The sequence below is a fragment of the Electrophorus electricus genome, chromosome 17 (genome assembly GCF_013358815.1).
Source record: "Electrophorus electricus isolate fEleEle1 chromosome 17, fEleEle1.pri, whole genome shotgun sequence".
In the NCBI taxonomy this organism is placed as follows: Eukaryota; Metazoa; Chordata; class Actinopteri; order Gymnotiformes; family Gymnotidae; genus Electrophorus; species Electrophorus electricus.
In genome coordinates, this window is record NC_049551.1 from 2,972,444 (window position 1) to 2,993,697 (window position 21,254).

Consider the following 21,254-nt stretch of genomic DNA (forward strand, 5'->3'; position numbering starts at 1 on the left):
CCTGTCTGCTGTCTAACGTGCAAATATTGATAAGTAACTGATTAGTGATGCAGTAGATGTTATTGTTCTTAAGGGAAGATACTTTGATTTGAACGGTTTTGCTGGGCCCTGGTGGTTCTGTACACGATCGCTTCCGCGGCCCGCCCTTGTGTATCTCACTTCAGTTTGTTGATCTGCTGTTTGAATTTATATTGTCGTGTGTTTATTCCAGCTACAGCAATGAGTAAAGAAAATCTGACCTGCTAAGAAACAAGAGCTCTTACTGGAGCAGTTTAACAACCTGCTTACTTTTCAATGCAAGTTCCTCAATGGAGGATGCTGACATGACCATAGAGGCACTCTCCAAACAGCAGTTTCTCACTGCTGGTTCTGCAGAACTCTAAAGGAGTCAGGTCAACATTCAGGAATGTTACTGCACAAGAAGGGTGACTTGGACTCACTTCCTACCCTTGGAGGGCATTTCTTTACCAGAGCAACTTCATGCTAAAATTAACTGGTTAATTTTTTCAGTAATCACTAAAAACAGCAAAATCTTAAGAGTAGCTCTGGTGAGAGGTAAAAACGATGCATTTCTTTCTTTTGCTCAACCAAACTGCCAGCTGTGTATATCCTGTGTGAGCCAGCATGACCCGTGCGTGTTACTCTGGTGAATGATGTCGTAACCAGAGTCCAAACAGAGAGACGAAGCTGACAACAACCTGAACATGACCCTAAGCTAAAAGAGTTCTCTATCACTCTTCACAACCCTGAACTTTACCAGTCAGGTTATAACTATCAAAGCTTATCAAACCCCAACCCTCCGGCAACACACTGCAACCTAATCATAATGCACATTCTGCAGTTATATATCAGTACCACCACATGCGTAATCTTTATTAATTATAAGAACAAATGAGTAATCCTCACCGTATATGTGGAAGACTACACCCTTATATGGTCATTAAAGAAACATTTCCGTAGCAATGAATGTAAAACCTTAAGAGTAAACCCAACAGCACTTTAAAAGTTAACATAAAAAAAAGAATTTATCCATCTTCATTCAGATGGAACATGCACACCTTTTTAGCAGTCAGCTTCCATCATGCTAGATGGAAGCTGACTGTTAAAAAGGTGTGCATGTTCCATCTGTGTTCCATGTGTTGTGTGTGTGAGTGAGAGGGAAGCAAAACAAGATAACATTTAACCACTCAAATGCATGAACTAACTAAAGTGGATAAAGCACTAGACGTGGAGGCGGGTGTCGGAGCTCCCCCGGCAGGCGATGGTCTTTAATGGTGTTCTTTCACTCATCGCATGTGTAACCTTAAACAAAGGCTCTCATGCCCCACAGACTCCAGCCAGTGACCTGCCCACGACTGGCGGCAGGTGACTGACCAGTTAGCTGCGGGCAAACACAGTGCACAGGACTAGCAGCGTTCACAACAATGCAGTGTCAAAGAGAAGACAGATTCACACACGTCTAAGCACATGATAAGAGATACAGAGGAGAGGCGCACGAGGAGGTTACAACCACACAACCTGGCCGCAAGTCGGAGCGGCTGCACCAGACAGTGCTGCGGATAGTACTCAGATTTCCTCATCGCATAATCTAGCATTGATTTAGAGTCCCCATGGAGAGTCCTAAAGAGAACACACTAAGTAAATGTCACTTGGAGAGCAGTAGGCTAATTATCAGCTCATCATGGGAGGAGGAGAGGAGCGGCCTATGGGAACGGGGCTGCAGGAACCGCAAGACAGGGAAAGAGGGTAAAGTCGAAGAGAGAACGAGCGAGAGAGCAACACTTAGAGGTAAAAGGGTTTTTGGAAAGCAAAAACACCAAAAGACAGGCTGCCAAGGTCCACAAGGCAAAAGCAACCCTGGTGAAAGCAAAGAAAAGCAAATGGATATCGAGAACAGAGGGGGTTGTGGACTACGATAGCTAGCATAAGTGCAGACCAGGTAGGGACTCAGTTATTGGGCTCGCCGCCCTCACTGTCCTGCTGGTCACTGGTCCAGAGGGTCAGGTTGTCCCTCAGGAGCTGCATAATGAGCGTGGAGTCCTTGTACGAGTCCTCGTTCAGATTGTCTAGGTGGCCGATGGCCTCGTCGAACGCCTCCTTGGCCAGCTGGCAGGCCTGCTCCGGCGTGTTCTGGATCTCGTAGTAGAAGACGGAGAAGTTGAGCGCCAGGCCCAGGCGGATGGGGTGCGTGGCTGGCATGCTCTTGCATACGTCGAACGCCTCTTTGTAGGCGCCCTCCGAGGACTCGACGGCGGAGGCGCGCTTCTCGCCCGTGGCCACCTCGGCCAGGTAGCGGTAGTAGTCGCCCTTCATCTTCAGGTAGAAGACCTTGCTCTCCAGCTGGCTGTCGTCGCAGTTCTTGATGAGGTAGCGATCGAGGAGGCCCAGCACGTCCTGGCACACGGCTTCCAGCTCCTTCTCAATGGTCTCACGGTAGGCTTGCACCAGCTCCAGCTTCTTCTCGCTGCCGTTGACGGCCGTCTTCTGCTCGATGCTGGAGACGACGCGCCAGGACGAGCGCCGCGCCCCCACCACATTCTTGTAGGCGACGGACAGCAGGTTCCGGTCCTCGCTGGACAGAAGCTCATTCAGTTCCGTCACCTGGCGGGAGAGAAGAGGAGCTGAGGACCACGCACTGGCCTAAAAACATGCCTCAACTCGCTGAGAACGGCCGTGTTCGGGAAGAAAACATTTCCCTTCAAAATCTGCAGAAGTGCTCGGACATCTTTTACTCGTTTTTATTTTAATGGATATTTCAACACTGAAATATAAACACTCAAAAAAGTTGCATGTAGCATAACATTTCTTTAAAAAGAAAAACCACAGTGAAGTTGGTAATTGGGATAATAGGATGTGCTTGGTGATGCAGATGGCAGTGTGGTTTGTGTCTCCTTCTGTATACTGTAGACCTCTCTCCAGTCAGTGAGGAATCTCTACACGTGTTGGGTCAAAAATCAGGAAAACCACAATAAATAATGTCATGCTTAAACTGCTGACCAGAACTTTAAGACGGGCAGACTCTTGTATCAATCGATTAATCGATTCTGGAGCCGAGAAGCTATACTGACTGACACGACTGGTCAACATCCTTTGTGCACAGATGTCAGTTCTGGCGGATAATGTTGCATCGATGGATTCGGGAATGCGCATGTTCTCACCGTACAGGCGATCACGGGCTGTGGCAATAACCTAAGGCTGTTCAATATTTTTAATATAGCTCTTTTGTGCGAGGGCGCACAGCGGGTTGGCCAGCGACGCCTCAGCATCGCTACTCGCTAAATGTGCGGACGTTTGTAAGCGCCGCCCTCTGCGCCAACTCTGCGCCTCTGCCCAGTAGCGCCCAGTTTACCGATCGGACCGATATTCTAAAGATCGGACCGTTACTGTGCATCTGCGTTCACATGTCAGTGGCAGGCTTAAAACACCGACTCACCGTCTCTCCCCGTCCCTCGTTTGGGAGGGAGGAAGAGCCCAAATCGGGGTTATTGTATCACAAACAGGTCCTTCAACCACGACAAAGAGACCACAGTCTCCTTATTGCGGCTCGGTTCCAACGTGCTAGCCGCGCACTCGCAATGCTCCCGGTTCATGGCTCGAGTGCAAATCTGCGCGGTTCATGCGGCGCTCACCAGTTTCATCGCGGAGGCCATGTCATCGTAGCGCTCCGCCTGCTCCGCCAGTCGTGCTCGCTGGATGAGTTGCTCGCGGTCTGCCATGTTCTCCCCTGCTGTCTGGGCACGAGGTGTGCGGTCCTCGGAACAAACCCCCGGACTCGTCGGCGACTTAAAAAGGACTTTTGTCCCGTCTAGGCTTATCGGTACTACGCGCGTTCCGCCCAAGGTCGGTTGCACGCAAAGCGCGCAGGACAAAACGCGGACAAGCGCGAGCGGAATGTAAGGGCAGGCGCGCACGTGCCTGTGCAGCAGGTTTGCAGCCCGATGGGGAAGGTTGCGCTTGCTTCTCCTCTCCTGACCGACCGACCGACCGATCGACCGACCCGCTCTCCTCCGAGCCTCGCACGACTCTTTCAGCGACCGAGAGCTGGAGCTGGAGCTGGAGCTGGAGCTGCTGCAACCGTCCTGTCACTCCTGGCGAACAGGGTGGAGGGGGCGGGGGCACGCGCTCGTTTGTATTTCAGGGTGACGTAATTTTCTAAAAATAGACACGCGCGCTGCAAGCTCGCGGCTGCGCAGTGCGGCGTGCAGCGTGCTGCATTCTTCGGTGCAGCAGCTCAGTGCGCCTGCGCGTGTTGGAAGGCTCTTCCGCATGCTAGATGATTGAATTCCACCAATAGCAGCGTCGCTTATAGAGAAATGGGCTGAATAGACGCAATACGCCCGTACTAATTGTCCTTGTGTAAAACGCGCAGTGTTGCAAAGCCCATAACACCATGGCCAAACATGTGATTATATCAAGATTTTATGTTCAGATTTAGATATTCCTTCACACCTGTGTTCAGGTTATTCTGACCATTGGGGCTAAGTTTTCAATACTTTTATCTCTTGTACTTTTAATAACATTTATTACACCACATTTATTATTAGCCATTATTAAAATATGGCCCTTCAGTAGACTGAAGCTTGCATTACTTTAGCATGTTTTACACACACACACACACACACACACACAAAACAGCGTGTTACTCCGCATGTGTCACATTACAGACTACATACACCACTGCTGTCACAGTGAACTCCAACTTCAAAGATGTTCAATTAGTTCTTTATTTTTCTAGGCGGTACTTTAGATATTAAAGCGGCACTCGTGAACTCACATACTGACTGAGGCCACTCCTGATTGGTCCCCACAGCCAGCCTGTTAGCCATTATCTCATTATTAAGAGAAACAGAGATCCGTGCACCGGGACCTCACACACGTCCCTACGGAGGAGTTAAGCCAACAGCAGCAGTTCTCAACCAAAGCAAAACTCTGTCCTCATACCAAGTCCCAAGCCCCTGCAGTGTGCCTTTCCATCACTCCCCTCCCCGCCTCCTCTCTTGGTAGCTCTGTCAGGGGGCACTGGAGTTCATTTTCTCCACACAGCTGTCCCAGAAGGCAACCAGGCGGTTGTCCTTGTTGGAGCAGAAGTCGGTGAAGTCTCGGAGGAGGCGATCAGCCAGCTTCTCGTCGCCCAGCAGGCTGGTGCGCCACGCTTTTGTCAGCATGGTGTTGTAGGCCCAGTAGTAGCCCACCCTCTCCTCACCGCCAAACAGGCCCTGGCAGGCCGACGAGCCAGAGTTCCGGCGTCTGCGCTGCTGACTGCTTGAGTACTTCCTCTTAGAATAGGGCAACTGCAAGAAGACCGTCCCTGTGGGGAGAGGGGGTTCTGCTTCAATGAACCTTCTTTACAGACCGTTTTTAAACATCATTTGACAGATAGACTTGCTGAGAATCATTCTTGCCCTTTGCTTATGCTGTACATTTAAAGCTACATCCATTCACACACCATCCACTCTCATGTCAGCCTTTGAACACCTGATATCACATTACAGAGTGGCAGGAACAGAGGGCATAACAGACAGGAGAGAAGGGAGAGTAAACAAGTTCCTTTCAGGACATTCTTTGGACTAAAAAATACAAAATGCAAATGTCCTGCACCTGTGACATGAATGGGCTGTGTGTTGTAAATGTGATTTCCTGCACCTGTGACATGAATGTACTGTGGCTTGTTTTCAGCAGGGAAGTTGAAGTTTGATGCAGAAAACTTGTCCTGGACAAACCCAAACCTGTGGAAGGGAAAGAGAACTGTGTGAGGATTGTGATCTTATGCACTGTGATATTATACAGTGTGATCTTATACAGTGTGATCTTATATAGTGTTCTTATAGTGTGATATACAGTGTGATCTTATAGAGTGTAATCTTATGTAGGGGGATCTTATACAGTGTGATCTTATACAGTGTGATCTTATACAGTGTGATCTTATATAGTGTTCTTATAGTGTGATATACAGTGTGATCTTATACAGTGATATGTAGTGTGATCTTATACAGTGTGATCTTATATAGTGTTCTTATAGTGTGATATACAGTGTGATCTTATAGAGTGTAATCTTATGTAGGGGGATCTTATACAGTGTGATCTTATACAGTGATATGTAGTGTGATCTTATACAGTGTGATCTTATATAGTGTTCTTATAGTGTGATATACAGTGTGATCTTATAGAGTGTAATCTTATGTAGGGGGATCTTATACAGTGTGATCTTATGTAGTGTGATGTTATACACAGTGATCTTATACAGTGTGATCTTATATAGTGTGTTCTTATAGTGTGATATACAGTGTGATCTTATACAGTGTGATCTTATACAGTGTGATCTTATACAGTGTGATCTTATATAGTGTTCTTATAGTGTGATATACAGTGTGATCTTATAGAGTGTAATCTTATGTAGGGGGATCTTATACAGTGTGATCTTATGTAGTGTGATGTTATACACAGTGATCTTATACAGTGTGATCTTATATAGTGTGTTCTTATAGTGTGATATACAGTGTGATCTTATACAGTGTGATCTTATACAGTGTGATCTTATATAGTGTTCTTATAGTGTGATATACAGTGTGATCTTATAGAGTGTAATCTTATGTAGGGGGATCTTATACAGTGTGATCTTATACAGTGTGATCTTATACAGTGTTCTTATAGTGTGATATACAGTGTGATCTTATACAGTGTAATCTTATGTAGTGTGATCTTATACAGTGTGATCTTATACAGTGTGATCTTATATAGTGTTCTTATAGTGTGATATACAGTGTGATCTTATAGAGTGTAATCTTATGTAGGGGGATCTTATACAGTGTGATCTTATGTAGTGTGATGTTATACACAGTGATCTTATACAGTGTGATCTTATATAGTGTGTTCTTATAGTGTGATAAACAGTGTAATCTTATGTAGTGGGACCTTATACAGTGTGATCTTATACAGTGTGATCTTATACAGTGTGATCTTATACAGTCCACCTGTAGAGAATAGCCTCCTGGAAGAGCTGCATCCTGTCCCAGTATGTCTCCGGTTCAAACCCTGGTGGAAGCACACAAAGACATCAGTATCTGACATCAGTGACCCTGGCAGGTTACACAGTTCCAGCTCACACTAATTACATCAGTTTCTGGGGTAGGAAGGATGAACAGAGCAGTAGTCTGAGCAGGACGTGCAGTGCCTCTGTTTCTCAAAAGCATCATAGTATTAAGCACATCTTAAATGAGAGAGAGAGAGTGTTCAGTGTAATACTCGCTCTTCCATTTGAATGTAATCTTTGTGTTAGGACGCTTTTCAGGAAGCCCTGTATTCAGAGCCACTGTCGGACCAAACGAACAGAGCCTTTTTCTTTGTGCCCACCTTCGAAGAGGTTGTCGGTGGCCTCGCGGAGCAGACTCTGGATGTTCAGGGGGATGAAGAGCTGAGCGCGCAGAGGGTCACCATACAGGTAGGAGGGTAGAGCAAACGGCACCTCCAGCACAGGCACCAGGAGGAAACCACACGACGCCGCCTTCCTGTGCCAGCCCTGGACCTGCCATGATAAAAGAGTCATGCACGCACACACGCACGCACGCACACACAGAGAGAGACAGAATGTAGGAGCCAGTGTCAGAATGAGGAGGAAGGAGTGTGTGTGTGTGTGTGTGTGTGTGTGTGTGTGTGTGTGTGTGTGTGTGTGTGTGTGTGTGTGTGTGTGTGTGTGTGTGCATGCGCACGCGCAGGACCTCTATTCAGTTTTATTTCAACAGAACAGTGATTGAAGCATTTGTCATCAATCACGGCCTGCAGCACAGCGCATGTGCGTGTTTCCTAAGTGATTGGCTCCATCTGTTCCCTGGTGTGCAGTTGTGCACTGACCATCTCGAAGAGCACAGCTGCTGTGACAGCCATCCAGTGCAGTTTGATTTCAAAAGATGAGTTGAGTGAGAAGTTGCCGTGGTAATAGCAGCTACACCATTCTGTGCGGTCGCTGCGGTTGTTGACGTCCACATCCAAGGTGACCGTCTTCTGCTCAGGAACTGAAGAGGCTTGGAAATGGAAGCCAGGGAGAGAGATACACAAACGGATGGATGGATGGATGGATCAAAAAAATTAAAAGGAAAGAAATAAGAGCAAATAAAAGGATAGAAGAATTGGAAAGAGGGATGATAAATGTGATGATGTCAGTTTGGGGCCCCTACATTATTTTTTATACTTTCATGTCCTCTTTATGAAGAACACCAGATGGTTGTTAACATATGATGTAACATTAGAGTAAACAGGGTTTTTGGGAAAATGCGCATATCATCAATAATTATTGATCATTAGTCACTGCTATTTTACCTTCATATTTTACTAGCTGTGGAAGAATTTTCTGCCTGAGGTATTTATATTAAAACAAGTAATGATTGTTCATTACTTGTTTTAATATAAATTAATCTGTGTTGGCAGGAAAAAGCTAAAGTGAGTGAAGCAGCTTGTGGGCAGAGACAGCTTAAGAGTGGGTTAGGGGCAGCGAAAAGCTGGAGGACAGCGAGGCAATGCCACATGCACACACACTCGCACACACTCGCACACACTCGCGTGTGGCACTGCATGCACACGCGCCACTATAGCTACAGCCGAGCCACCACAGGGTCAACAGGGCAATCAGTTCATAAGGCCGGCCTCTGATTGGATATCCAACACTGTGGCTTACTTAATTATTGTTGTGGTTGGACAGAGCAGATGTCTGAATGCACACCATCACAACAGTTATTGGATTAACAGATAGTAGAACTGACTCACTTGTCCACATTGTGAATATCTACAGATTGATTCGATCACAGGAGGGTTTATGAACTCTGGAGACACTAACAAAGGACAGGTGTAGGTGAGACGGGGCTGGTTCTTCTACAGACTGCTAACCCACTACTGTCAGCATGCAGTGCTGCAGAGCAGGAGGAGAGACCAGGCGCACACAGAGTCCATATAAGCGTGGACACTGCACAGCAGCCTGGGGCTTTGGCCTGTGAGAGGATGCCAATTCCCGGTTAAATATCCACACGCGACACTCTCTAGTGCAGGGTGTCCAAGTGCAGGCTCTAAGCTGCAGCACCCACCTCACAGATTAGTGTTTTCCCCAGCTCCAACACACCCCATTTAGGTCAGAGTAGGAAAGGAATACGTCAACACGAACCCTCGAAAACGGGGGGGGGGGGGGGGGGGGGGGGGGGGGGGGTGGGAAGAAAAAAGAAAATACCCACATAATATTTTTCTAGCAATTATGGCAATTTACATTTTTACTGTTTTTATTTGTCCAACACTTAGTTTTAGAGTATATACAGGGCAGAATGATGAGGGATTGCTTTTAGAAACTCTAACATGCTAACTGCTAATATAGCAACACTGACAAATGTTTGTGTGTGATTAAAATGTCATGCTGTTAGCTGATCCTGTAACTGTAACTAAGGAGTCAAACAACTTTCATAAAACTGGAGCCAGGCTAGTAGTCGTGCAAGTTGCTAAGATAGCTGTAATTATTTATAATTATTAACATACCTATTATAATTCACATTTTTATAGACATTATGACACTAAAATGTTTTTATGCTTATGGTTATAAATAACTGAATAATAGATTATGTCCATGGAAGTATTTGAGAGGACAAACACTTTAAAACCATTTTAAATTATACTGAATGCTTAAAAATAAGGCTTTGGAGGTTTATTGCCGGAATATTCCTTTATGAGCATGAAAAATGCACATTTACAAGAGGCTACACTTCTCCAGAGTCTGAATTTGGGAACGACACTACGGTTTGATGAAAACAGTTTACAGGGACGCTTGTTTATTTTTGTCAAACTTAAATGGCTGATTTCTTTCATTTAACCAAAGCAGAGGTAAAAGAATGCTACAGGAGAATAGGAGCGCAGCCTACTAATATTCCTAAAACCTCCGCTTTACGTACACAACTCTGCAGATTACAATAACCAGCCAAATGTAGACAAATGTGCCTTTTCTAACTTTTCCGGCATCATACTCGACACTTACTTGGAACCCTTCTGAATGGCCTCCTCCATTAGAACTGAGCTCTATGTCAGCGTAATGATTTAGTATAATGAAACTGCTTATGGACTCTGTGTGACGGCCATCTTTCTCTCCCTCCACACGTGTCCAGGACTCTGAGGGGGCGTGTCATGCTGGTGGGATGGGGCGGAGCTGGAGTTGCTCTGGGGGGCGGGGCTGAGCTGGCGGTACCTAGCAGGGCGGCGGCCTGGCTGCGTCCTCCGAAGCTGCGGCTGAAGGAGCTGTGCCTACTTGCGTACGATGCCGGCCGGCTGGGTAGCCATGGCAACAGGAACGACGGCAGGTCGCAGGGCCGCCGCTCCTCCACCACAAATGCCACCTCGAACCACTTCCTCTGGAAGAGCGCGAAGTCCTCCAGCGCCGCGGTCGACCACACGCTAGTGCCCCCTGGTGGCAGCTGGGCGGTGGGGCCTGAGGAAGGTGGGCAGAAGGGCACCACACTTTTTTCTCCATTACAACATACAAAATCTCAAATGGTCCATGAACGTTCGCACTGAACAGCCCCACTGCAGGATTATTTTTTTTGTAACCTGTTAACCCTTCGGCGGCCAGTGCCAAGCAGGACTCTTCTGAGTCCACATCTTTGCTCTGTACCAGCTCCAAACACACCTGAGTGTGGTGTTCTACAGACCTTCATCACCTGCGTCAGGTGTGTTAGGGGCTGGACTGGACCAACGCTCTGAACTGGCTGATGGTCTCTGAGGTCTGGGCTGTGGTAAAGATCTCAGAGGGGGCTCAGGGTGAATCAGGGCTCAGATCCAGGTCTGTTGCGCTCTGTGTCGTCACAGGCTGATCAAACAGCCATAATAAATACAAGAAGCAGGTCCCAGCACTGAGTCTCACCCTTCTCACTCTCCTTGTCTACAATCCGGTAGAGGTAGAAACCATAGATGAAGGTTCGCATGGCGTCACCTGACGCGTGAGAAATCAGACCTTCATCCTGCATTTTCTACAGGAATACAAAAACACACACACACACACCAGCATCACCCATATGAACATCATAAAACTCTTTAACTAGAACGAACACAAACACACAAAAATACACCCCACCTACAACAATTCACAAGAAAACCAATAAAATACACAACACACATATGCATGCTTAAGTGCCCCATTTATATTAATTAATCAGAATGTACAGAAATTCAAGATGGAAAAATAATACAGACCAAATACAGACCCAGATGCTTAGCACAGAGATACGGAGAGATAGTGAGAAGCCAAGCTTTCACGTGTGCCTGTGCAGTACCTGCATGATCTCCACGGCAACACCCTGCGTGGACACATTCTCCACTGTGTGCACCAGCCAGTGTACCACATCAGAGCTTATGAAACAGCTGGGTGGCAGACCCTTGTGCTCCGACAACAACTGCACTCCAGTGCTGCGCACACACACACACACACACACACACACACACACACACACACACACACACACACACACACACACACACACAAACACACACACACACGTGAACAAATAGCACAATGCCAGTCCAATACAGATAGGACTATCACACTGCACTGTTTCTGTAATCTTCTGAGATCTTCAGTCATTATAAAGACACTAAAAGGAATTTTAGGGGTATCTGAGGACTTTGGTTATATGAGTTAAATACGTTACTACTTGGAGTTAATTAACAAATTTAAAAAGCAGAGTAGAAAATGTCCTGTGCCAGACTCCTCTTTTAGTTTAGCTAAAATCCTGGCTGTACTATTCAGGTAATTCCTGAAGGTCCCGAGGAACTGTGTGTTAGGTGTGTTAAACTCTGTAGGGTGTGGTCAGAATCCACTGCTTCAAGGATGGTTTACGACACACAGACTCTTACACTGGGTGTTTGATGGCCTCCAGAATCTCCAGCAGAGTGGAAGACGATGACAGACTCGGACAGCCCTGCTGTCCCCTGCAGCAACAGGACAGTCAGACCCATTTATGTTAACATTCCTGGTCATTTGTCAAAATACATTTGATTTTACCTAATGGCAGTATACTGGGTTAAACTGCAGCCTAAAGTTTATCCTACCCTGTCAAGCACCCACCCCTTACCCTGTGTCAGTGGTACTGGCCAAGCCTGGGTCTCCTGTAGCTCCACCCCCAGCTGTCCTCTCACTTGGTTGGCTCCCTCCTTTGTCCATTAACCCAGAATCAGCAGGATTGGCAACAGGTAACTCAGCAAGCATCTAGAAGAACCAATCAGAGCTTACAGGTTATTAACATTATTAACATTAACCATCGTCCCCATGACACATCAGCTGCTAAGTACAACTCCAACATGTGGTACAGTACCAGTATTTGTATCAGATAGTGATGTGATAGCTGGTTACTGACAATGGCCAACATACATGTTTATCATATGCAAGAACCAGACCAAACAAGCATACATGTCCACAAGACATGCACGTGCCATACATACACAGGGGAGGGAGGGAGAGAGAGAGAGAGAGAGAGAGAGAGAGAGAGAGAGAGAGAGAGACAGAGAGACAGAGAGACAGAGACAGAGACAGAGAGTGTCAGGGGCTTTACTGACCTGAGAGGAACGAGGGCTACGAATAAAATCCAACATGAAGGCAGCTTCCTGTCAGCATGGAGGAGGAAAACACCAGGTGGGTGGGAGGGAGAGAGAGAGAGGGAGAGAGAGAACCCAGAAAGGATCACCATAGCTAGAAGGGCCTGGAGGGAGTCAGCACTGCACAGTTCAGTCTGTCATACACGTACACGTACTGCCTGCGAGCTGCTACAGTACGCTAAGCCTAGCTGGGTGTTAGAAGACAGTGCAGCTCGGTGGCCCTGCAGAGACAGGCAAGAACAAAGTACAGGAACACCAGACCCTGCGCCCACGAAACACATCTGAAAGCACCGACACTAAGCGCAATGCAGAAAAAGGCCAAGCACTGACAAACCCAACCAAAAACACGTCACAAAACATGTCCACAAGCACAGGGGAAACGTTCAGACACCTTATTCCCTGCTATACCCCCTTACTTCCTCTGCCTTCATTTCACAGAGGACTCACCTTCCGAGGACTGTCTACGCAGGTGGTTGCCATGGCAACGGTGGCAGCGTCGCTGAAGGGGGTGCCAGGTTTACCCACCCCATGCTGAGCCACAACCTGCTCCTCCAAAGATCTGGATAGAGAGAGAGAGAGAGAGAGAGAGAGAGAGAGAGAGAGAAAAAAAGAGAAAGAGAGAAACAGACAAACAGGGAGGGAAACAGACAGAGACAGAATGTGAGAGAGAGACAGAGAGAGAGAGACCATGAAAGAATTGGGGGGGGGGGGTATTTTTTACTGTAGTTCTCATTATTTCATTGTCGTCATAACTGCCATACTGAAATAGGTGTGTGGGGGGGGGGGGGGGTGTATACATTCACCCATACGTGCACACATCTCTAAATAGCATGACAAGACACTGAAGACGTTTTATAGTACTGAGTGGAGTCTCCTCTAGGGCCACGACATGGTGCACCTCACCCAAACGTCTGTTCAGGTAAACAAGTGTTTGTGTTCCGCTGAGTGAGCGGATCGGTGCACTCCAGGGATCCATTGCAACTCACTTGTTGGTCTGGTCCAGCTCCAGCAGTGTGGAGAGGGCTGAAGCACCCTTCTTGACCAGGGGGGGCGCTATAGGCTCTGGGGTGTAAGGAGACAGTGGGCCCGTCACCTGCAGGCCTTTCATACTCGCGCTTTTCTGTAACCGTGACGAACAGCAACTGTAAGACGAAGGCAATGCCTCTGTGTGGCTGGGGTTTCTTCCATCATCTCAGTATCAGAGCAGTATCAGATTTAGTCACAAGGTGACAGAAATGAACACCACACACTTGTCCGAAACCATCTGTTAAACATGCCAGTGAACTTTAACACTGAGCCAACGTTCAAAAAATCAGTTCAACTAAAAAGACTGAAACGGAAGTTTATCTAAATGAACTAAGCTGGGACAGATGCCAACATTCCCACTTGGAGTAATATCCAGTATTATGTTTTCTGGATGGTTCCACCTCCGGTAATGTGTTCCCCTGACTTTCCTGCTTACTCACCCGGATAATGCGATCAGATCGATGCCGTCTGCGGATCCTGTTCAGTCCCTCCAGGAAGCGGATGAACCCATCAAGAAGGGTGCACTCCGATGATCCATCTCGACCCGCCCCCGGCCCGTCCCCATACACGTCCCAGTGGCCCTCACCATCTGCCACTCGCTTGGCCCCGCCCACGGGCAGCAACAGGAAGCGGGTGCGCCAAAACTTCAGTGAGTCGATAAGACTACAGAAGGTTTAAAAGACGATAAATAAATATGGATAAGACTTAAAAATACATCAGGTACAGTAAACCTGCACATAAACTCAGGTGGTTAAAACCCAGCAGAAAAAGCAGGAAATATTCCAAGTTATTAGCAAATGGCCTTCCCTCAATGGCCCCGCCCCCAAATAACTCCATATAATCCTACACCACAGATTAAAGATAAAGATAAAAACAAAGATGTGAAAGTAGATTTAATTTAATTCATTAATTAAAGGTTCATAGCTCATAAATACCTCCACAGCTTGCCTGTGTTTAGCATAGTTAGCTATCCTTGCTAGCATGTTTGGTAATGTTGTTTTTCTCATCATGCTCTATGATGAAGTCGGCCTGATATAGCTCACAAAACGCTTGGTGTCTGCTGGAAGCATTAAAGGGACGGTCTCATCCTCAAGTGAACTGAAATTTAAACCTGCATTTCTTTTTCTCTGGAACCGTTTCATCCATTTTCATTGGCAAACTCAAACATGGCAAACTTCACAAGCGTCACAAGTCAGGCAGAAACGTTTTCACCTGCTCATATTTGCTTCTAGATTGGGTTGCCAGGTACCACCCCACACAGCCCACACAGAAACCGAGAAACACACATTTAATTTACATTGCTATCAAATAGGAGTTTAACAGTATTGAACACCGCGGGACAAAGGGCTAAAAATAGGGAGGCTCCCAGGAAAATCGGGAGCGCTGGTTGGTATGCTAATCGCCCTTCAGGATCATGTGAGCATGAGAACTGGATGTGTTCATGCACGTAAACTGTGGATCTAGCAAACATTTTATGAAAGCTGGTGAGAACTGACAAAATCGTTCCATCTTTTGGGAGAGAAACAGTGTTAAGGTTTGTGCACCTAAAGTCCTCCGAGCCGGCAGAGCAGATGTACTGGTCCAGGTAGTTCCACTTGTACTCCTCCAGACGCTCATGACTGAACTCCACCCAGCATGGCAGGAAGCAGCCGCCGGCGTGGGGGGGGCACAGACTGTAACTGTACTGGATCTGTGTTGACTCATATGGATACCTGACACACACACACACACACACACACACACACACACACACACATATATACACACACATATACATATATATACACACACACGCACACACACACACACACACACACACACACACACACACATATATATATATATACATACACACACACGCACACACACACACACACACACACATAAATAATGCCAACAAAGCAGTTCCTTCAAAGCCACCAGGTCATCTTAGTGAAGACAATGTAATCCAACCTAGAAGTATAGCTAGGTAAGTAATTAAATCACTAATTATAACTAACACTATAACTAACAACAATGTGTTTACAGTTATTATCATTAATAATATCAAAATATTAATAATCCTCAAAATATTAAACACATTACATAGCCTTACTAACCTAGCTGCTTAGTGTGCTGTTGGACCCCAGTGCCAAAATTCCAACAACAGAACTTAGTCAGTAAACAAAAATGCTTCTAAGCTGGCTGGCACACGGAGTACATTGGCTAAATAAAGGCACAGATGGACCACCAGTCCCATATTGTAGTGACACCAGTCCCATAATGAATCATTCTTGAGCAAGAAAAGTAAGATCTGGAGTTTTGTAAGAATGTGTTAGTGTTAAGACCAATATGTGTTAGTGTGAGTGTAAACAAGTGTGTTTGTGTGAGTGTAGACGAGAATGTAGACGAGTGTATTGGCGTGAGCGTAGAGGGGTGTGTTGGTTAGCGCGTAGAGGAGTGTGTTGGTGTGAGTGTAGAGGAGTGTGTTGGTTAGCGCGTAGAGGGGTGTGTTGGCGTGAGCGTAGAGGAGTGTGTTGGTTAGCGCGTAGAGGGGTGTGTTGGCGTGAGCGTAGAGGAGTGTGTTGGTTAGCGCGTAGAGGGGTGTGTTGGCGTGAGCGTAGAGGAGTGTGTTGGTTAGCGCGTAGAGGGGTGTGTAGGCGTGAGCGTAGAGGAGTGTGTTGGTTAGCGCGCAGAGGGGTGTGTTGGCGTGAGCGCAGAGGGGTGTGTTGGCGTGAGCGTAGAGGGGTGTGTTGGCGTGAGCGTAGAGGGGTGTGTTGGTTAATGCGTAGAGGAGTGTGTTGGTTAGCGCGTAGAGGGGTGTGTAGGCGTGAGCGTAGAGGAGTGTGTTGGCGTGAGCGCAGAGGGGTGTGTTGGCGTGAGCGCAGAGGGGTGTGTTGGCGTGAGCGTAGAGGGGTGTGTTGGTTAGCGCGTAGACGAGTGTGTTGGCGTGAGCGTAGAGGGGTGTGTTGGCGTGAGCGCAGAGGGGTGTGTTGGCGTGAGCGTAGAGGGGTGTGTTGGTTAATGCGTAGAGGAATGTGTTGGTGTGAGTGTAGAGGAGTGTGTTGGTTAGCGCGTAGAGGGGTGTGTAGGCGTGAGCGTAGAGGAGTGTGTTGGTTAGCGCGCAGAGGGGTGTGTTGGCGTGAGCGCAGAGGGGTGTGTAGGCGTGAGCGCAGAAGGGTGTGTAGGCGTGAGCGCAGAAGGGTGTGTAGGCGTGAGCGCAGAAGGGTGTGTTGGTTAGAGCGTAGAGGAGTGTGTTGGTTAATGCGTAGAGGAATGTGTTGGCATGAGCGTAGAGGAATGTGTTGGCATGAGCGTAGAGGAATGTGTTGGTGTGTGTGTAGAGTGTGTGTGAGTGTAGAGGAGTGTGTTTATGAGTGTAGAGGAGTGTGTTGGTGAGTGTATAGAGGAGTGTGTTGGTGAGTGTATAGAGGAGTGTGTTGGTGAGTGTATAGAGGAGTGTGTTGGTGAGTGTATAGAGGAGTGTGTTGGTGAGTGTATAGAGGAGTGTGTTGGTGAGTGTATAGAGGAGTGTGTTGGTGAGTGTGTAGAGGAGTGTGTGTGTAGAGAAGTGTGTTGGTGTGTGTAGAGGAGTGTGTGTGTAGAGAAGTGTGTTGGTGTGTGTGTAGAGGAGTGTGTTGGTGTGTGTGTAGAGGAGTGTGTTGGTGTGTGTGTGTAGAGGAGTGTGTTGGTGTGTGTGTAGAGGAGTGTGTTGGTGTGTGTGTGTGTGTGTGTAGAGGAGTGTGTTGGCGTGTGTGTAGAGGAGTGTGTTGGCGTGTGTGTAGAGGAGTGTGTGTGTAGAGGAGTGTGTTGGCGTGTGTGTGTAGAGGAGTGTGTTGGCGTGTGTGTGTAGAGGAGTGTGTTGGCGTGTGTGTAGAGGAGTGTGTTGGCGTGTGTGTGTAGAGGAGTGTGTTGGCGTGTGTGTAGAGGAGTGTGTTGGCGTGTGTGTAGAGGAGTGTGTTGGCGTGTGTGTAGAGGAGTGTGTTGGCGTGTGTGTAGAGGAGTGTATTGGCATGTGTGTAGATGAGTGTGTGTGTAGAGGAGTGTGTTGGCGTGTGTGTAGAGGAGTGTGTTGGCGTGTGTGTAGAGGAGTGTGTTGGCGTGTGTGTGTAGAGGAGTGTGTTGGCGTGTGTGTGTAGAGGAGTGTGTTGGCGTGTGTGTAGAGGAGTGTGTTGGCGTGTGTGTAGAGGAGTGTGTTGGCGTGTGTGTAGAGGAGTGTATTGGCATGTGTGTAGATGAGTGTGTGTGTAGAGGAGTGTGTTGGCGTGTGTGTAGAGGAGTGTGTTGGCGTGTGTGTAGAGGAGTGTGTTGGCGTGTGTGTAGAGGAGTGTGTTGGCATGTGTGTAGATGAGTGTGTGTGTAGAGGAGCGTGTTGGCATGTGTGTAGATGAGTGTGTGTGTGTAGAGGAGTGTGTTGGCGTGTGTGTAGAGGAGTGTGTTGGTGTGTGTGTAGAGGAGTGTGTTGGTGTGTGTGTAGATGAGTGTGTGTGTAGAGGAGTGTGTTGGCGTGTGTGTAGAGGAGTGTGTTGGCGTGTGTGTAGAGGAGTGTGTTGGCGTGTGTGTAGATGAGTGTGTGTAGAGGAGTGTGTTGGCGTGTGTGTAGAGGAGTGTGTTTGTGTGTGTGTAGAGGAGTGTGTTTGTGTGTGTGTAGAGGAGTGTGTTGGCGTGTGTGTAGAGGAGTGTGTGTGTAGAGGAGTGTGTTGGCGTGTGTGTAGAGGAGTGTGTTGGTGTGTGTGTAGAGGAGTGTGTTGGCGTGTGTAGAGGAGTGTGTTGGCGTGTGTGTAGAGGAGTGCAATACTGACTTGGGCAGGTAACGGGTGACGGTGATGATCTTGTCTTTCAGACAGACTTTATGGAAGGTTCGGCCCATGCTCAACCAGTACAGACTCTCCTCCTCTTCTGCTTTCCGCCTAGCCACCAGGCCTGGGGGGGGAGAGAGAGAGAGAGAGAGAGAGAGAGAGGGAGAGAGAGAGAGCGAGAGAGAGAGACAGAGGGAGAGAGAGAGAGAGAGAGAGGGAGGGAGACAGAGGGAGAGAGAGAGGGAGACAGAGGGAGAGAGAGACAGAGAGAGAGAGAGGGAGAGGGGGAGAGAGAGGGGGGGAGAGAGAGAGAGGGGGAGAGAGAGAGGGAGAGAGAGAGAGAGAGAGAGAGAGAGAGAGAGAGAGAGAGAGAGGGAGAGAGAGAGAGAGAGAACAACAACGGCACAAAAAGAAGGAGAAAAATAAAACGTGAGAAAGGGTTGAGGACCCATTTGGGGCACGAGAACACAAACAACCTCCTTATTTCTTTGATTTCATGCACTTTATTTATTATTGATTATTGATTTTTACTGATTTGATTTTATTAATCATGATTGTTTTCATTTTATTTCTTTAAATAAACTGTATTTAACTCTTTTTGGCAAAACCTTTCCCAAGGTGATAGATCTCAGGATGTAATAAACTTATTGTTCTTTTATGCCTTTTGCGATGCACTTTGAATTGCTGCTGTGTATGAAAAGTGCTACACAAATAAACTGATCTTGCCCCGTTTCTGCCTGAATACTGCAGTGCATTTACAACAGTGTACAGTGCCCATAATAAACTCATGGGCTAAACAGGTAAGTGAGCATAGGAGGGACACACTAAACTGTGCAGGGACGTGCCACAGCCGACCCTTACCTCGGGAATAGAGGGGGCTACTGCTAAGAGGCGGGGGCTACGGTGGGCGGGGGCTTTCCTGTTGTTGGGCTGGACGATGATTTGATAGCCCTGCATCAGCCTCTGACAGATGAACTCCTCAAACACGCGCGGCGCAGTCATTATGGGAGCGTCATCATCACGCCTGACACGCACAAACACGCACAGAGAGGGAGCTGTTAAGATCAAAGGACTCAGGAACAGAACCTGTGCTCTCATTGTTACAAAACAGCCTGTGCTCTTCTCGTACAGCCTGTGCTCTCAGTGTTACAAAACAGAGCCTGTGCTCTTCTGGTACAGCCTGTGCTCTCAGTGTTACAAAACAGAGCCTGTGCTCTTCTGGTATAGCCTGTGCTCTCTGTGTTCTGGAACAGAGCCTGTGCTCTTCTGGTACAGCCTGTGCTCTCTGTGTTCTGGAACAGAGCCTGTGCTCTTCTGGTACAGTCTGTGCTCTCTGTGTTCTGGAACAGAGCCTGTGCTCTTCTGATACAGCCAGTGCTCTCTGTGTTCCAGGACAGAGCCTGTGCTCTTCAGCCTGTCCTCTCTGTGTTCTCTCTGTTGCAGTCATGTAAAGGCTCCACACAGAAACACATGGGCTCGAAGGCACGGTGAAGCCCAAAGCGTGAAGGACTTTAGCTGTTGTACTGTTATGTGCATGAATGTGTGACAACAGTGCTGGGTTTAAAACCAGGTCACTGCAGAGTGAGACTGTGTGTGTAAGCGAGAGAAAGACCGAGAGTAGGTGTGTGTGTGTGTGAGAGAGGCGATGTGTGGGCTGAATCGTGCGTGTACCTCTCCAGGTCTGTGTGGGGGAGCAGGTCATAGCAGCCCTCTGTGTAGTCATTCTGCAGGGCCTGCCGGTCGGGGAAGTAGTCGGTGGTGAGAGGGAGACAGGCAGGCGTGGTCAGAGACTTCCAGTCCACCCCAACCGTACAGCAGAAACTAGGCACTGTCGGGGGTGCAGACAGCTGCAGGACTTCAGGGCCGCGCGCGCACGCACACACACACACACACAGGCATGCGCGCGTTGCCCCAGTGTGTACACGCACACATACACACACACACACGTCACGCCCCAGTGTAGGCACACGCACACATACACAGATACACCCCCCCCCCGCCGATGGTGCATGTACAAAATCCCATTCACACATAGCACATGGGAAGAGGAAAGCAGAAAGACAGCAGGGGGAGACAGAGTTCAGATATCCAGGAGAGAGAGAGAGAGAGAGGGAGGGAGAGAGAGAGAGAGAGAGAGAGGGAGGGAGAGAAGAGAAAAAAAAATTAAATGTGTTACTGTCATTGTCTTCTTTGCACCTGATGTTGCAGTGTAGCGCGTGCTCAATTACACATGCACTGTGGGGTTAGAGAGAGATCTGTGAGTTCCACAAGCCTCACACACACCCACCCGTGTGATACAGTACACGCATGCGGACATCCACGAATGCTGAGGGAGAGGAGAAAATAGAGAGACTAGTCCCATCGCTGCAGGCCATGCGTAACAGCTCAGCGGGGCGAGACACACCAAGTGCAGAGATTAACCCGTCATTATCCAGAAAAAAGGATGAAACATATTAATCAGAGAAGTGACAGTGAAAAATAAAGAGACAAGAGGATGGAAGTAATGAGAACGTCAAAAAGATCTCCGAAATGACTTATTAAAATCGTAAACAAAGAGCCAAGATCAGGCCGGTGGAGGGAGAGAGAGCTCAGCACCACAGATCAAAGAGGAGGACGAGGAAGGAACGTTTACTCATCACGTTTTCACCCCACACTCCACCATGAACGCCAGGGGACTCTGCCTGAGGTTCCTGAACCCTACTAGCACTGTCTAGAACCTTCTACAACCTTCTGGACAGGGGAAAGAAAGCGAGGGCAGGGAGTTTCTTTACAAACAGCCTGATTGGAAATGTTTGTAATCAGAGGTCTGAGGGTAGAGTGGAAAACAGACACTCCTCCACA

The 21,254-nt window shown here is 47.8% G+C and overlaps 2 protein-coding genes across 2 annotated transcripts in view; both read right to left on the minus strand.

The window, feature by feature from the left end:
- Positions 1–848: 848 nt before the first annotated feature.
- On the minus strand, positions 849–4,111 carry ywhah (tyrosine 3-monooxygenase/tryptophan 5-monooxygenase activation protein, eta polypeptide). The gene is made up of 2 exons (XM_027006458.2): positions 3,630–4,111; positions 849–2,601 (listed from the first exon to the last, which is right to left on the minus strand). The coding sequence occupies exons 1-2, from the start codon at positions 3,714–3,716 to the stop codon at positions 1,948–1,950; spliced, it is 741 nt and encodes a 246-aa protein (XP_026862259.1). The 5' UTR covers positions 3,717–4,111; the 3' UTR covers positions 849–1,947.
- A 595-nt stretch (positions 4,112–4,706) lies between these two features.
- The window catches only part of depdc5 (DEP domain containing 5, GATOR1 subcomplex subunit), a 28,147-nt gene continuing 11,599 nt past the window's right edge, over positions 4,707–21,254 (minus strand). Inside the window, 19 exon segments of the mRNA XM_035535386.1 lie at positions 4,707–5,308; positions 5,644–5,726; positions 6,972–7,032; positions 7,351–7,522; positions 7,849–8,018; positions 10,211–10,450; positions 10,883–10,988; positions 11,292–11,424; positions 11,872–11,946; positions 12,090–12,223; positions 12,571–12,618; positions 13,057–13,168; positions 13,596–13,729; positions 14,076–14,298; positions 15,180–15,347; positions 18,417–18,537; positions 19,275–19,320; positions 19,323–19,437; positions 20,085–20,268. Of these exon segments, the coding sequence (XP_035391279.1) occupies positions 5,010–5,308; positions 5,644–5,726; positions 6,972–7,032; positions 7,351–7,522; positions 7,849–8,018; positions 10,211–10,450; positions 10,883–10,988; positions 11,292–11,424; positions 11,872–11,946; positions 12,090–12,223; positions 12,571–12,618; positions 13,057–13,168; positions 13,596–13,729; positions 14,076–14,298; positions 15,180–15,347; positions 18,417–18,537; positions 19,275–19,320; positions 19,323–19,437; positions 20,085–20,268 (2,624 nt within the window). The 3' untranslated portion in view covers positions 4,707–5,009.